Genomic DNA, 14,609 nt, shown 5'->3' with positions numbered 1-14,609 from the left:
CATCGGACATGACATAGCTCATCTGAAGCTAGGAAGAGTACCAAAGTAAGGTGTTTGAGGATTGGAAACATCATGGCGAACTTAGGGCGATCGATCGAGCCCTTACCACGGGCACCGTGCACACCTTCTTATGTGTTTACACTGTGCTAACTAAGCGTTGAGCAAAAAGGAGGTGCAAGCCGTGACGGCCATGACATGTGAGTTTCTGAGTGTGAGCCAGGGTCTTTTGTGATTACCCAGTACAGCTCGTGACCGTCGTGACTTTAAGCGCCGTGCAAACGGGTGCTCAGGTGGTGTGGTACTATGCCTGAGGCGTACAACTGTGCAATTCTCTGGGTGACAGGTGAAGACGGCTCGAGGTAAATTATCAGACAGGCAGACGACTCGGTGCCACGGCGTACTCGAGGAATTGGGTCTCACCCGTTTGTTTTGCGCTTGTTGGAGTCGAGGGAACCATGGCGGTTTGGCGTTCGCAGCGACAGTACAATGCATGAAACATGGCCTGCACCTGACCCCCTGAGGCGTTTGACGACGGGCGTCTAATCATGGCCTGTACTCAAGATGCTGCACAGGAGATTTTACAGGCAAACTAGGCTCAGTCGTGCCAAGTGCATATGCAGGGATGGTGATGTGAAGCTTGGAACTGGACGTCTGAGGTTTCCAGGGCTGAGTGTTGTCTTGGCCGGCCGCCGGCGTCACCCAGTCGCGCCTACCCACTCGAAACCTCCGCAGACCTCCTTCCTTCTCTCCAAGTGCGCCTCCCTCGGATTCTGCGCCTTGTTGGACGATCCTATACACCCGCCCGACTCCCCTGCTACTCCCTCCCCCCCTGCTGCTACACAGAGGGCGCCGTGGCATATAGGGAACGCCATACCGCATCCGAACGCTGCAGCAGGACCTCCGTCATGGACTCGTCCGACTACTTCACACCCGTCCGGGAAGATCGAGATGCTCCAGGCCCGCAGATTGAGGACTCGGACACCGACATGGCCGCCTCTGCCACGGCTACAGCCTCCTCTTCGCGCTCCGCCATGTACACATCACCACATCCGCGCAAGCCCGGCCGCATGTCTCGATCGGGCGCACCGAGGCCCATAATCACACCCCAAAGCCCCCTGAGTTCGACCATACCGCACAATCTCCTTCCCTCGGCGCCTGCTTCACCACCTACGCCGGCGCCCAGTCCTACGCCGACCCAACGAGTGCCCGACTGGAGCACCGCAGCTGAACACGAAGATGGCGACATCAAGAGCATACGGGCGCAGTTTGGCGACATGAACAGGGCGGAGCGGATGCGATTGCTGGGAGAGCTGCTGAATTTATGCGACAGCCAGGAGTTGAGCTTTGTGGCTGAGTTTGTCAGTCCCAGGTTGAAAAAGGACCCCTTCATGGTCCTCCCCACCGAACTATGCTTAAGGGTGCGTTCCGTACCAATGACTTGCATCGCCGACATCGCTGACACATGGTACAGATTCTAGAATGCGTCGACGACCCCACTACCCTCGCTCGGGCGTCGCAGGTCTCCAAGAAGTGGCGCGAACTCGTCAACGATGACAGCGCCTGGCGGTTGCTGTGCCAAAAGTACTCCTTCAGAGCTCTGTCGAGGGAAGAGCGGACTGAGGATGATGACGCAAACGATGAGATGGAGGACACCGACGCAAAGCCATGGTGGCACAACGACGAGCGCACACCCAGGATAGAGGATGTTACTGAGAGAGAACACATCGAAGTCGGCCCATCGTCAACGGGCGGCGCCGAGGGTCTCCGGACACAGAGCCTCGACCGAGCCGCGAAGAGGAAGCCGTTCCAACGGAAACAGCAGGCTACCACATACCGATCGCATTTCAAGCAGCGATACATGGTCGAGACAGCATGGCGGAATGGAGGAGTATGCGATGCGCGGCAAATTACCCCAGATCAGGGTGTAGTGACCAGTCTGCATCTGACCAACAAGTACATTGTGGTTGCACTCGACAATGCGAAAATCCATGTTTTCGACACAGTCGGCGATCATCAGAAGACGCTTCAGGGACACGTCATGGGCGTGTGGGCCATGGTGCCTTGGGGTGATCTTCTGGTCAGCGGTGGATGCGACCGCGACGTGCGCGTATGGAATCTTGCGACTGGGTATGTTTTTCCTTCAAACTACGCGATCATCATCGCTAACAAATGTTGCTAGGTTTCCCCAGTTTACCCTCCGCGGTCACACTTCGACAGTCCGGTGTCTAAAGATGTCCGATGCGAACACGGCTATATCCGGGTCAAGAGATACCACACTACGCATCTGGGACCTCAAGAAGGGCCTTTGCAAGCATGTACTCATCGGTCACCAGGCTAGCGTCCGATGCCTCGAAATACACGGCGACATCGTTGTGTCCGGCAGCTACGATACCACAGCGAAGATCTGGAGCATATCCGAGGGCAAGTGTCTGCGCACACTCACTGGCCACTTTAGCCAAATCTACGCAATTGCCTTTGACGGGAAGAAGATTGCGACAGGCAGTTTGGACACCAGCGTCCGGATATGGGATCCCAACGATGGGTAAGTCCGATCGCGTGCCACAATTGTATCGAAAACTAACTCGCTCGTGTAGCAAATGCCTCGCTGTGCTACAAGGCCACACCTCGCTCGTCGGACAACTTCAAATGCGCGACGATATCCTTGTGACTGGTGGATCAGACGGCTCGGTCCGCGTGTGGAGCCTCGCAACATATCAAGCTATTCACCGATTAGCTGCCCATGACAACAGCGTTACGAGTCTCCAGTTTGACAACACCAGGATAGTCAGCGGCGGCAGTGATGGTCGCGTCAAGGTCTGGGATCTCAAGACTGGTGTTCCCGTACGAGAGTTGAGCAGCCCTGCCGAGGCCGTCTGGAGAGTAGTATTCGAAGAAGAAAAGGCGGTTATTATGGCCAGCCGGGGCGGTCGCACCATCATGGAGGTAAGCTTACTACGCGCAAACACCAGAATGACATGCTAACGTGGTTAGGTGTGGGACTTCTCACCACCCGTCGAAGACGATTTCGACTCGCGATCCTCCACCCCAGCGAGCATGCCCGATCATCTGGACGTCGAATACAACCGACCGCGATCAGCCATCCTTCCTACAACATCACCACTGGTCCAGGATACTGGTGCAGGTGACGTGACCATGGCCGACGCAAGCGATTCATAAGGATACGGCCAGCAACGGCGGAGCACGATCAGTGCAGTATAGACCGTCAGTTACCGTTCTGGCTCCAATATGCCACAGCCACGGCTGGCATTGTGGCCGAGTGCAATGGGATTGGGACATGCCGCGAGAGCCGCATGGGCAGCACTCTTCGAGTCGCAATCCGCCCAATCTACTATCTACAGCCGAAGCGGAACGGTGACTTTGGGCTCATTATATGCCCAGTGGCCGTCACAAATATCGCACCCGACCGACCAATTTTGTTGTTTGATTATACCCCATGGAAGGTTACGCACACGAGAGGCCAGATATGTTGTGTAATGGGGAAGCAGGACGAGAGGAAGATCGATGACCGACTTGCATATAGGGCGTCTTGTTGCATTCACGACCCATAACCGGCATGTAACCGAGGGTGCTTGGATCTTGATTTGAATTCTTCGAAAATGTATGCATGATATAGGAGCGTGGGCAATTGAATGACTCGGGCTATGGAATAGGTAATGGAGTTTAGTGTGAATAGATTTATCAATACTCTTCAAATGTCACCAACACACATCACGAGCCTTGCAAGATTCTAAGGATGATGTGTCATTTGAGTTTGAGTTCTACTTACTGCTCAAGTGGCATAGCGATGCCTGCATCAGTAACCTGCTGTAAATAGTTATGCTGGAGGCAGTTTCTGTTGCTGCTTTGATATGGCTTTCATAAATCGAGGAGATACTATACATACATGACTTCTTCAAGGCTTCCCAAAGTGCTTACTGTTGAACTGATCAACGATCTCCCTCGCCGCCTTCACAATCTCCACAGCTCCAGGAGAGTCAGAGTGACAACACAATGAGATCTTGTGATCACCTATGGGGAGTTGCACCTCCTCGCCTGTGACGGCAGTAACTGTCGCGTTCTCGACTTGACTTTGAACGTGCTTCCTCGTCTCGTCTGGATGCCATGGCCTGGATGCGGTGAGCATGTTAGCGCGAACGTGGTTCTTGACGTAACGTACTTCTTCTTCCGATCGATGACCAACGTTCCATCTTTGCTATACTTGACGTCCCCGTACAGCTCTGCGACGAACGGTAATCCAAGCTCCTTTGCAACCTCCTCGTGCAAGGTACCCGCGAGACCAAACACAGTTGTCCCCTTGGGTACTCCGGCATAGACTGCTCGACATACCTCTTTATCCCGATACATCATCCCGTACAACACGCCGTGTGGTTTCACGTGGTGTAATGGTACGTCTTCTGCATCTAAGAATGCTTTCAAGGCGCCGACTTGGTAGCGAACAGCCGCTGTTAGTTCTTCAGGTGACATCTTGATCTCTCGTCGACCAAACCCTTGAATGTCGGGCAGGCCAGGATGGGCGCCAATGGCTATGTTGTGCTTTTTGCAGGCGAGTACCGTTTGATGCATGATCAATGGGTCCCTGATGCATCATCAGATTTTGTTGATTGGTATGACCATAGGGGTTTGCCCTACCCGGCGTGGAAACCACATGCAATGTTCGCGTGGTCAATGAGCGGAATTAACTCATCGTCTGGACCACACTTGAAGTTTCCGTAGCCTTCTCCTAGATCTACGTTGATCTTGACGGGGTGTTTGATAGCTGGCATTGTGAAAGATCCTTTCTGCGGAAGGTATTCTGCGGTCGGGATGTGAATTGACTTTTGTTGTTCTTCTGGTATGCTCAGGCAGGCGTGATCAGATGCGCCTCCCACAGGAACGGTACAGTTGGAGTAGTTGGAGTAACCTGCTCGGATTGGAGGTCACACTCTCAAGCTACTCGGCGAAATTCCACAGCCATTTGAACCGTCTGTCAACTCCCCCATCCCCCGAAGAGTTATTAAACGCACTTCACGCGCAACGTCATGCCCTAGTGCTTGTTATCGATATCGACCCCGCCTCTTGGAGCTCCGTGGTGACGTCTTCAGAATCGGCGACACCCCGGCAGAAATGGTGTCCACCAAATCAACGATCACAATGCCTTCGCTCAAACGGGTGGAGGTAAGATATCGGCGCGAAAGGGGAATGGCGGAATGTACAGAAAGTGTGGGGTCACGATACGCTACTTTCCTGCCTCCAACAACGGGCTTCATAGAAGTCGCATGCTCGTGGATGTGTCGGGTGAGATGATTGTGTTGAGAATACTTTGCTCCAATGTCTGATATCCAGAAACTACGAGTGTTATTGATTGCGAACCGTGGGGAGATTGCGGTACGTAGATAACGCCGCGGAATAATCCCGTTATCGATAACTGACATCACCTGCACGGATAGGTGCGCATAATCAAGACCGCAAGGAAACTCGGCATCAAGAGCATTGCCATCTATTCAGAAGCTGATGCTGCATCGCAACATGTGCGTGATGCAGATGAAGCCGTCCTCCTTCCTGGGAGCAACGCGACCGCCTATACGGACGAAGACGCTGTCCTGCGCATAGCTAAGGAAAAGGGGGTAGATGCTATCATTCCGGGTTACGGATTTCTTTCAGAGAATGCGCCTTTCGCGCGACGGGTCGGTGATGCAGGCATTGTATGGGCAGGGCCATCTCCAGAAGCGATCGAGGCTTTTGGCGTCAAGCACACCGCCCGGGATCTTGCGGAAAAAGCCAATGTTCCCATTGTACCTGGAACCAAAGGCCTGGTAGAGGATGAAGAAGCCGCCGTAAGGGAAAGCGAGCGCATCGGCTTTCCCGTCATGTTGAAGGCTACTGGCGGCGGTGGCGGTATGGGACTCGTTACCTGTAACAAGGTTGAAGAGGTGCGCGAGGGGTATCGGATGGTGCAATCAAGAGGGAAAACGCTCTTCAAAAATCCCGGGGTATTCATCGAAGCCTTCTACCCTGCCAGCCATCATATTGAAGTTCAAGTGTTCGGCAATGGTCAAGGTCAAGCAATCCACTTTGGCGAACGCGAATGCTCCATTCAAAGACGACATCAGAAAGTCATCGAGGAGTGCCCAAGTCCATTTGTGGAACGGCAGCCAGAGCTGCGAAAGAAGTTGGGAGACGCCGCAGTGCGTCTCGCTGAGTCAATCAAATATGGCTCTGCAGGCACCATCGAATATCTCGTAGACGACAAGTCCGGCGACTTTTTCTTTCTGGAAATGAACACACGACTTCAAGTCGAGCATGGCATTACAGAACTTTGCTACAACGTCGATCTGGTAGAGTTGATGCTGAAGCAAGCAGATGCACAGCTGGCGGGCAAGCATGGGCTCGATGGCAAGACCTTGAAAGATATGCAGCCGTCGGGTCCAACAGGTTCGGCTATCGAAGCTCGAGTGTACGCCGAAAATCCGCTAAGAGACTACGCACCCTCTCCTGGAAGGCTGCAGAAAGTGGCATGGAAGGATGTTCCTGGAGCTCGCATCGATACCTGGGTTTTTACAGGCATTTTTGTTACTCCCAACTACGGTACGACGCTCTCTTCTTCTTCTTCACACTTGTGATACCCATGTTTGATTATGAGACCGAGGTCTGGGAAGATTTTGTCGTCTACGTGCTCACAAGTTCTAGATCCCCTGATAGCGAAAGCAATGGTTCACTCTCAGTCCAGAGATGAGACTATCGCGTCGATGAGGGAACTCCTTACACTGTCCACCATAAGCGGCCCACCTACCAATCTCGAATTCCTCGCCAACATACTGGACGATCTACGTTTCAAAGAGGGCAATACTATGACAAGCTTTCTCAAAGACTTCGACTATAAGCCTCATGCTATCGATGTCATCTCAGCTGGTGCATATACCTTGATCCAGGATCTTCCTGGGAGACCGAAAGTGGGTAAAGGTGTGCCTCATTCCGGACCGATGGACCCGGTATCATTCCAGATCGCGAACATGCTTGTTGGAAATCCACGATCGAAGGAATCTCTGGAACTTACATTGAGTGGACCGGAACTGGAGTTTGTTGGGCCTGCTATCGTAGCTTTATGCGGCGCTCCCATGGAGGCAACACTTGACGGCAATGAATTTCCTATGTGGGAGAGCGTGTACGTTCAAGCTAATCAAAAGCTCAAGATCGGAAAGACAACAGGTGGAGGTTGTCGCGCATATCTAGCCATCTACGGAGGTTTTCCGTCAGTTGCAGAGTACTTCGGCTCAAAGTCGACGTCGCCGCTTGTCGCGATTGGAGGCTATCAGGGTCGTGCACTTGCTCCCGGTGATCTCCTACAGATAGTGGACAAGCTTCCGGAAAACTTCTCAAGTATTTCGCTTCCGGAAAAGCTGCGGCCGGTCTATAAGTCAGACTGGGAGATTACAGCTATGGTTGGACCCCATGACGAAGGTTACTTCGATGCGGAATTCATCGAGGAGATATACAACACCAAGTGGAATGTATCTCACAACGCATCGCGGAGTGGAATAAGACTGGTCGGGCCAGTACCGAAATGGGCCCGTAAGGATGGCGGCGAAGGTGGCGCGCACCCCAGCAATCTCGTAGAATACGGATATCCATTGGGCACTCTGAACTGGACTGGAGACGACCCATGTATCTTTCCAGTAGATTGCCCAAACTTCGGCGGCTTTACCAGCAGTACTACTGTCATCAAGGCAGACTGGTGGAAATTGGGACAGCTCAAAGCAGGCAATACCGTGAAGTACATCCGAGTCGGACTTGATGATGCGTTAAAGAAGAGAAAGAAAAACGATAACTTCCTTGACTCGATCGACCAAGTCATCAAGAACGGTAGCGGTTTCGACAACATCGAAAAGTTACAAGGTGCACATTGTAATTTCCACGAGGGTGATATCGGAAAGGCCATAGTGTGGGAGAAGGAAGGCAGCGAGAGCACTCCAAAGGTTCGATATCGTCAGGGAGGTGATGATCACATTCTGATCGAATATGGTGACGAAGAGTTCGATCTCAATCACCGCTGCCGTGTCACTGCCTTGGAAAACGCATTGCATTTGGAATCGACCCCAAACGTCATCAAGGCCAACCTTCACAACACCGTAGGATGTTGCACATCGCTGCTCCTTTACTATAACGGCTCTAAACTCCCTCGTTCGGATCTCATCGCACATCTCCAGTTCATTGAGTCAAACCTCGGTGATTTGAGGAACACTAAAGTCCCCACACGCGTATTTAAGTTGCCCGTCTCATTCGAATCGAAACTCCAAGACGAAGCAACTCAACGCTACATGACAAACCAGCGGCCGCATGCGCCCTACCTGCCTGACAACCTGAGCTTTGTAGCAAAGAACAACGGAATTACGCCACAACAACTCAAAGACATATGCCTCACTGGCCAGTTCATGGCAGTAGTCGTGGGCTTCTTTTGTGGCAACACTGTCTCACTTCCTGTCGACCCGCGTCAGCGCATTTCGGCCCCAAAGATGAACCCAAGTCGCGTATTCACACCAGAGGGTACCCTAGGCTGGGCGGGTAGTTGCATGTCTATATATCCTGTTGACTCCCCGGGCGGATATCAGATGATCGGTCGCACAGTCCCCTGTTGGGACTATTACTCCTACAAACCTGGCTTTGATAACAAGCCTTGGATTTTCCGTGACTTCGACATTATCACCTTTTACCAGGTTAGCGAACAGGAACTGGATGACATATTTGCCAAGTTTCGCGCGGGCAAATACGAGTGGGAGTACAATGAGGTGGAGTTTGACATGGCACAGCACAATCAACTTCTAGAGACGACGAGCGATGAAGTAGACAAGATCAGAAAGAAGCAAGCCGTTGCGCAAGAAGAAATGACGAAAGCGGAAAACGAGAGTTTAGAACGTTGGAGGAAGGAGAAAACTGAGAGCCAAGTTGATGGAGGAACAGTGGAGAAGTTGCTGGACGATCCGGCGATTGTTGGGGTTGAAGCGCCAGTCGATGCGAACGTATGGAGGGTGAAGGTTAGTGAGGGAGACGAGATTGGTGATGAGAGTGTGGTGAGTTTCAGTGGGGATCGTTCATCTGATGGTGCTAACATGATGCAGATTGTTATTCTTGAAGCGATGAAGCTGGAGATTGCGGTCAAGACGCCGGATTCCGTGGCCAAGGCAGGAAAATTGCGTGTCGAGAAGGTGTTGGTAAAACCGGGCGACACCGTGACAGCCGGAGGCCAATTGGCATTGCTGCGCAAGAGCTAGCTAGGGGGCAGGTTCTGCTCAACTACAATCTGCACATGTCGGACCTGCTGCATGATAGTGTAGCGTGCACTATGTTCATGTGTTTATGAGCTAATTTGTAGCCAATGTCTAGCCAATGTCTCATTATACATTCACAAATTCTGGCCTCTATCGACCTCTTCTCGCCTTCAGACCAGCTAGAACTCCAGTTCCTTCAAGTTGAGACCAGTACCGCAGCTCACCTCCTTAGCCGGCTTCATGTCTGCTCTGCCCCAATCGTAGATACCTCCACGTTCGACGAACGACTTTTTGTCCCAAACAATCTGCTCCATCGCCCTCATAACTCCAACATCCAAGATGGAATCACTCGTCGTCATCATACCCTCGCCCTTGTCCATGAAGCGCATATACTCATCAAGCAATAGATAACTACTAGCCATGGAGTTGTTGTCCTCGGGAACGTAGCATGGAAGGTGCTTGTGTCGATTACAGAAGGTTTTCCATTGCTCTTCAGTAACCAGAAACTTCCTTGCGTCACGTTTTCGGGTTTCGTCGTCGTTCTCACCTGCAACGATGAGGCACTGGAAGACCTTCCATCGGAATGGTGCTAGCTTCTCGATGTTGGCGACCATGTCTTCGTCCCAATTGTAAATGTTGACCACAGTGTTGAGCTTGAATTTGACGTTGTAGGTCCGGCACCAGTCTGCGATTTGAAACAACCGGTCAGCGTTCTTTCCGTCGTCACCGCGCCCAATCTTGACATTTGTTTGAGCGTTGAAAGAGTCACAGGAGATAGCCAGAATGTCCAGCCACTGTGAATTCTCCTGCATCCACTTCTCGGTGATCTTGCTACCATTGCTGACGATACTGATGCTTTCGACACCCAGATCCTCTTTGCAGTAGCGGATCAAACTAGAGAGAAGTTTGGGGTGAAGAAATGGTTCTCCACCGGCGATGTTGAGCTTGCGCATACCGGCTTCTTTCAGTAGTTTCAGGCCTTGACGGGCCTTGTCGTCTTTTAGAATGTAAGAGCTGGTCTCAGTGTGGAAACAAAAGCCACATTTGTAGTTACACTCCCGAGATGGGAAGTAGTTGACCGAAACAGGAGCATCTGGTGGCTGAGATGGGTCCAATGCTTCTTCTGTCTTGGGAATTGGACTTTCGGTGGGAACTTCGTGGACGACGCTTTCATGGTGAAGATTCTCGACTGTCTTTGGTACAGACTGTTTGTAGACAATGTAGGCGCATGTCGCGAGAACTATGACGACGAAGAACCGAAGTGCGGGAATTTTGGACAGTAGCGATAGAAGGACCATGACTGACGACTGTCCTAGTAGATGTACACAGTTGAGACCAAGTGCTATAAAGTAGCTGAACTCTTCAAAAGGGAAGTATTGGACGGTGCGGGGTGTGGTGTTTTCCAGTAGTGGTTGGGGTGGATAAGCAGGACCAAGGAATTGTGGACACTTTGACAGCGACGAATCGCTTTCGCGCTTGCTCACAACAATTACCTTGGCAGACAAGACAAGGGCACTTGCCACAAACGGCAATCAGCACTGACTGTCAGCGGGACAGCACGGAAGCGACAACTTCAGTACCTTCTTCACGCTGCCAAGCGCTGTCCTGCAATCGTCTCCACGAGAGTATAGCGTCACTTTTCGGTCTCCTGGGAGGCCTACTGCATCGCGATAATCATTTGGTTGTCCTGCATTCGTCGTCTTGCATAGGAACTACAAGTCGTCTTCACGTCATAGTCACCAGTCAGTACCATGCAAGCATCCAAGCCCCGCGCCTTTGCCATCATTCTTGTCCTAGGTATACTCCCTGACTGCTGATTTAAACTTATTACCTCGGTAGTAACCCATGTCTAGGTGCACCCGGTGCGGGGAAAGGGAGTCTCTGCACGCACCTAGCTGAAGCTTGCAATCTGGTACACTATTCTGTCGGTGATAGTCTCCGCAGCTGGATGCGCGAGAATCGTGACAGTCCACTTGCTGTCAAGATCCAGGACAAACTTGACAACCAAGGCTTCCTTACTTCGGAAGACTTGAACCCGTTCGTAAGTCGCGCAATCGAAGACGCATCGGCCGAGAAGCCTTGCAAGGCAGGAATCCTAGTCGACGGGTTTCCAAGAAGTAAAGAACAACTGGAATCTCGGAGTATATGGCCATTCTCTAGAGATGTACCAACCGCAGGAGGAGCGAACACGAATCTGAAACCAGACATTGTACTGTCACTGCGAGTCAGCAAGCAAAACGCCAAAGCTAGATATCTAGCTCGAGCTCGGGATAGCAACGACAGTGATGAGAAGTTTGAGCGACGTTTTGCTGAGTACGAACGAGAAACCATACCCGTGGAAGAAGCCTATCGTCAGCACGGCATCCTGATCGACGTAAGTAGTCGTCACTTTACAATGAGTCAAACTCTAAAGCACCAAGGTCACTGCGAACGGGTCAAAGGAAGAGAACATTACCGAGATGATGAAGAGCCTCGGCGAAAACGAACTCTGGCAGAGGGTCATGGTCGAAAGACCTGCGGACAAGTACTTCTTCGATTCATAACTCTTTGATGGCCTATGAAGGGCGAGAGAGTCATCTCGTGACTGGAGGAAGAACAGGGTGGGAAGGAAATGAGGTAGCTGGTATTTCACCCAATCAAACGTGGCATCCTCTTGTTTTAAAAGGTTTTTGTATGTTGCAAAGACCTCGAAAACTTCACCAGACAGTACTGATTCTTATCACAGTGCAGAATATAACGATTCTGATGATTGAACAGGTATTACAAGCATGAAAATAGTGCATTCGTACTACTACTAAAGTGTGTATGTAAATCCGTCAGACCAATACCAGTCATCAAGCGTCGTGGAAGGGAAAAGTTCGTTACAGGTATATCGACTACTTATTATTGCTAAATTTTTACCTGAAGCTACAAGCTGTCAGCAGGTGTGGCCAAAGTACGCAACTGCTACCCAGTGATCTAGGCTAGACTGACTTGATCACAGGAGCAACGTTGACAGTGCCTGTGACACCTCCGATGAGGTTATCCTGGCCCTTCAAAAGGTCGCCAGTGCTGACGAGACCTCCAGCGACACCAGTGACGGGCTTGACGGCTCCAGTGACGGGCTTGAGTCCTCCAACGGCACCTCCAGCAGTGTTGGAAACAGTGCCAACTACACCATTGACGGTGCCGGTGACACCACTAAGGAGGTTACCTTGGCGCTTCAAGAGGTCGCCAGTGCTGACGAGACCTCCAGCGACACCAGTGACGGGCTTGACGGCTCCAGTGACAGGCTTGGCGACATCAGTGACGGGCTTGGTCGTTCCAGTGACGCTGGAAGTGGCAGCGTTGGTATTGAGAGCGCCAGTGACCTGGCCGAGGAGAGAGAGAAGCTGGATCTGGCTCAGCTTGCTGAGGTCAAGGCTGTCGGTAAGACCACGGCCGACGAGGCTGCCAGCGACAGGAAGGCCCTTAGTGAGAGAGCCGGTGGTACTGCCGGCTGTGACGCCATTGAGCAGACCACCCTTGCTGCTGCCCGTAAGGCCACCGGCGATGGATCCGACAACCGGGAGGCCATTGACCGTGTCAAGAAGACCACGCTTAGGGGTTCCTAGGATGCCACCGAGGAGCTTGACATTCAAGTTGTTGCCGTTAACAGCAGCGTTGCCGGTACCGATCTCGTTGTTGTTAACATTGGCATTGCCAACAGAGTTTCCGTTGCCGTTGCCAGCGACCTGGTTGTTGCTGCCAACGCTGGGGTTGGTGATAGAGCCGACAGTGCTGGTAAGACCATCAACGAGGTTGGTGAGACCGGCAGGCTGGGGAGTAGGGGCTGCAAGAACCGAGGCGGAGAGCGCAAAGACGGATACGGCGATGGTGGAACGCATTTTGATGGGTTTGTTGATAGTCGACGAGGATGGACGATTATTAGAACTCTAAGATGGAGTGAGTGGTTGGTAATGAACGAAAATGAATGTGATGAGTTGGATAATGCCTGTTTGGTGGTCTAAAGGGTGGCTTATATGTCTATTCAGACGCTCGCCAATTTGATATGCCGATTGAGTTTGTCTGATCGATCGACAATCTACTGTACGCTAGAGCGTCAGGCACGCTGCAGTAGTCACTACATCAGGCTATACCATGGTGAGAACGACGGGACTACAGCTTGCCTAGTCATGTCATGCTGCACGCATTGTTGATGTTCGTACACCTGTTAGCCAATGTTGCCGTTTCCAGTGAGGCTCTAACACTTCGGGCACTATGAAAGCTTATTGGTAGTCCTGGCAAGTAAGATTTGCTGTTCCGGAGTATGATCCACGAATACTAGGGTAAAGGGGATCTATGGTCTCGTCTTTAGCGCAAGTCTATAGGTGGATCCCCATCGTCGAGCTTCTTGATCGCTGCTTGGGAGGCTCGAGCAAGTTGTGTTACGCCACAGATGTCAATGTGCCTGTTAGCTTTGGTAGGGGACTTGATGTTGGGACAGGAATTCGTCCCTGCGAGCGAGGTTGCGTGTACAGCATCGTGAGGCTTGCTGTTTCACGTCTTGCAATACTTGATTCCTTGACATGCCTCCCGTCTGCACTGCAAGGCTGCCCCCTGACGATCTACGTCTCTCGGGAGATGTGCACCCAGGGTGTCGATCTTGTGTGCTCGGAAAAATGCTTCAACATCATCGGCAGTCTCTGTCTAGCGCGACGAGGGCCCAACTCGACTCGTACTTCGTGATGTACGCTGCTAACGAAATAGGGGAGATCTGCCTCACTAATGTGTATCTAGCGCGGGCCGCTATGCCACATGCCATGATGGAGCACAATCCAGTTCGCCGATATGCTACTTTGCGGTTTTCCGGCCTGCGATGCGAACGCATTCCCATGTTGTGCAAGCAGAGTACTGATGTGCTTCGCGTCACTCCTTCTTGTTGCCGGCAAGATATCGCTCTTTTCTCTCGAGTGCAGCCTGTGTGATGGTTGATCTAGCTATCTAGACTCAAGCAATGCAAATACCTTGCTTTACACTACGATGATCTGACCATCTAGCATACACTCCAAAACACTGGGTCAGGGGTGCAATGAGCTATGCTGTCCGGAAGCTTTGCTGCCGGGAGCTGCGCATACAGGTCATAGTGCTCGCCCCGCATCGCCATCCAGATGATCTGCGTGAACCCCTTACATGTCTTTAGAGTTGCGGAGGTTGCCATGGTAAAGTCGAAGCTTCAATGCTGCAGATGTAGCTATGTGATGAAACACCTCAGGCGCGGTCTCCTACCGCAAGGTGGTCAGTGCTTTCACGTGCTACCCCTCAGCTACTTCCCCAAAGTTTCCCAATACTCACCAAGATGGCGTTGCGGAACTCAATCTACACCGC

General features: G+C 51.9%; 6 protein-coding genes across 6 annotated transcripts; 3 read left to right on the top strand and 3 right to left on the bottom strand.

The window, feature by feature from the left end:
- The first annotated feature begins 698 nt into the window (after positions 1–698).
- Positions 699–3,683, top strand: ACET3X_005167 (uncharacterized protein). Its single transcript, XM_069451342.1, has 5 exons — positions 699–1,418; positions 1,472–2,127; positions 2,180–2,542; positions 2,595–2,943; positions 2,992–3,683. The coding sequence occupies exons 1-5, from the start codon at positions 906–908 to the stop codon at positions 3,175–3,177; spliced, it is 2,067 nt and encodes a 688-aa protein (XP_069307211.1). The 5' UTR covers positions 699–905; the 3' UTR covers positions 3,178–3,683.
- Positions 3,684–3,913: 230 nt separating this feature from the next.
- ACET3X_005166 (uncharacterized protein) lies at positions 3,914–4,784 on the bottom strand (the record flags this gene model as incomplete). Its single annotated transcript, XM_069451341.1, has 3 exons — positions 3,914–4,127; positions 4,178–4,597; positions 4,651–4,784. The coding sequence occupies 3 exons, from the start codon at positions 4,782–4,784 to the stop codon at positions 3,914–3,916; spliced, it is 768 nt and encodes a 255-aa protein (XP_069307210.1).
- Positions 4,785–5,328: 544 nt separating this feature from the next.
- On the top strand, positions 5,329–9,266 carry ACET3X_005165 (uncharacterized protein; the record flags this gene model as incomplete). Its single annotated transcript, XM_069451340.1, has 5 exons — positions 5,329–5,385; positions 5,448–5,895; positions 5,929–6,585; positions 6,688–9,065; positions 9,114–9,266. The coding sequence occupies 5 exons, from the start codon at positions 5,329–5,331 to the stop codon at positions 9,264–9,266; spliced, it is 3,693 nt and encodes a 1,230-aa protein (XP_069307209.1).
- A 176-nt stretch (positions 9,267–9,442) lies between these two features.
- Positions 9,443–10,561, bottom strand: ACET3X_005164 (uncharacterized protein; the record flags this gene model as incomplete). The annotated part of the gene is made up of 1 exon (XM_069451339.1): positions 9,443–10,561. One exon carries the CDS (start codon positions 10,559–10,561, stop codon positions 9,443–9,445), a length of 1,119 nt encoding a protein of 372 aa, XP_069307208.1.
- A 453-nt stretch (positions 10,562–11,014) lies between these two features.
- On the top strand, positions 11,015–11,806 carry ACET3X_005163 (uncharacterized protein; the record flags this gene model as incomplete). The annotated part of the gene is made up of 3 exons (XM_069451337.1): positions 11,015–11,060; positions 11,117–11,637; positions 11,684–11,806. The coding sequence occupies 3 exons, from the start codon at positions 11,015–11,017 to the stop codon at positions 11,804–11,806; spliced, it is 690 nt and encodes a 229-aa protein (XP_069307207.1).
- Positions 11,807–12,226: 420 nt separating this feature from the next.
- On the bottom strand, positions 12,227–13,129 carry ACET3X_005162 (uncharacterized protein; the record flags this gene model as incomplete). Its single annotated transcript, XM_069451336.1, has 1 exon — positions 12,227–13,129. The coding sequence occupies one exon, from the start codon at positions 13,127–13,129 to the stop codon at positions 12,227–12,229; it is 903 nt and encodes a 300-aa protein (XP_069307206.1).
- Positions 13,130–14,609: the final 1,480 nt, after the last annotated feature.

Source organism: Alternaria dauci, chromosome 4, assembly GCF_042100115.1.
Source record: "Alternaria dauci strain A2016 chromosome 4, whole genome shotgun sequence".
In the NCBI taxonomy this organism is placed as follows: domain Eukaryota; kingdom Fungi; phylum Ascomycota; class Dothideomycetes; order Pleosporales; family Pleosporaceae; genus Alternaria; species Alternaria dauci.
Note: the sequence above shows the minus strand (reverse complement) of the source record. Positions and strands in the feature narration are given on the sequence as shown.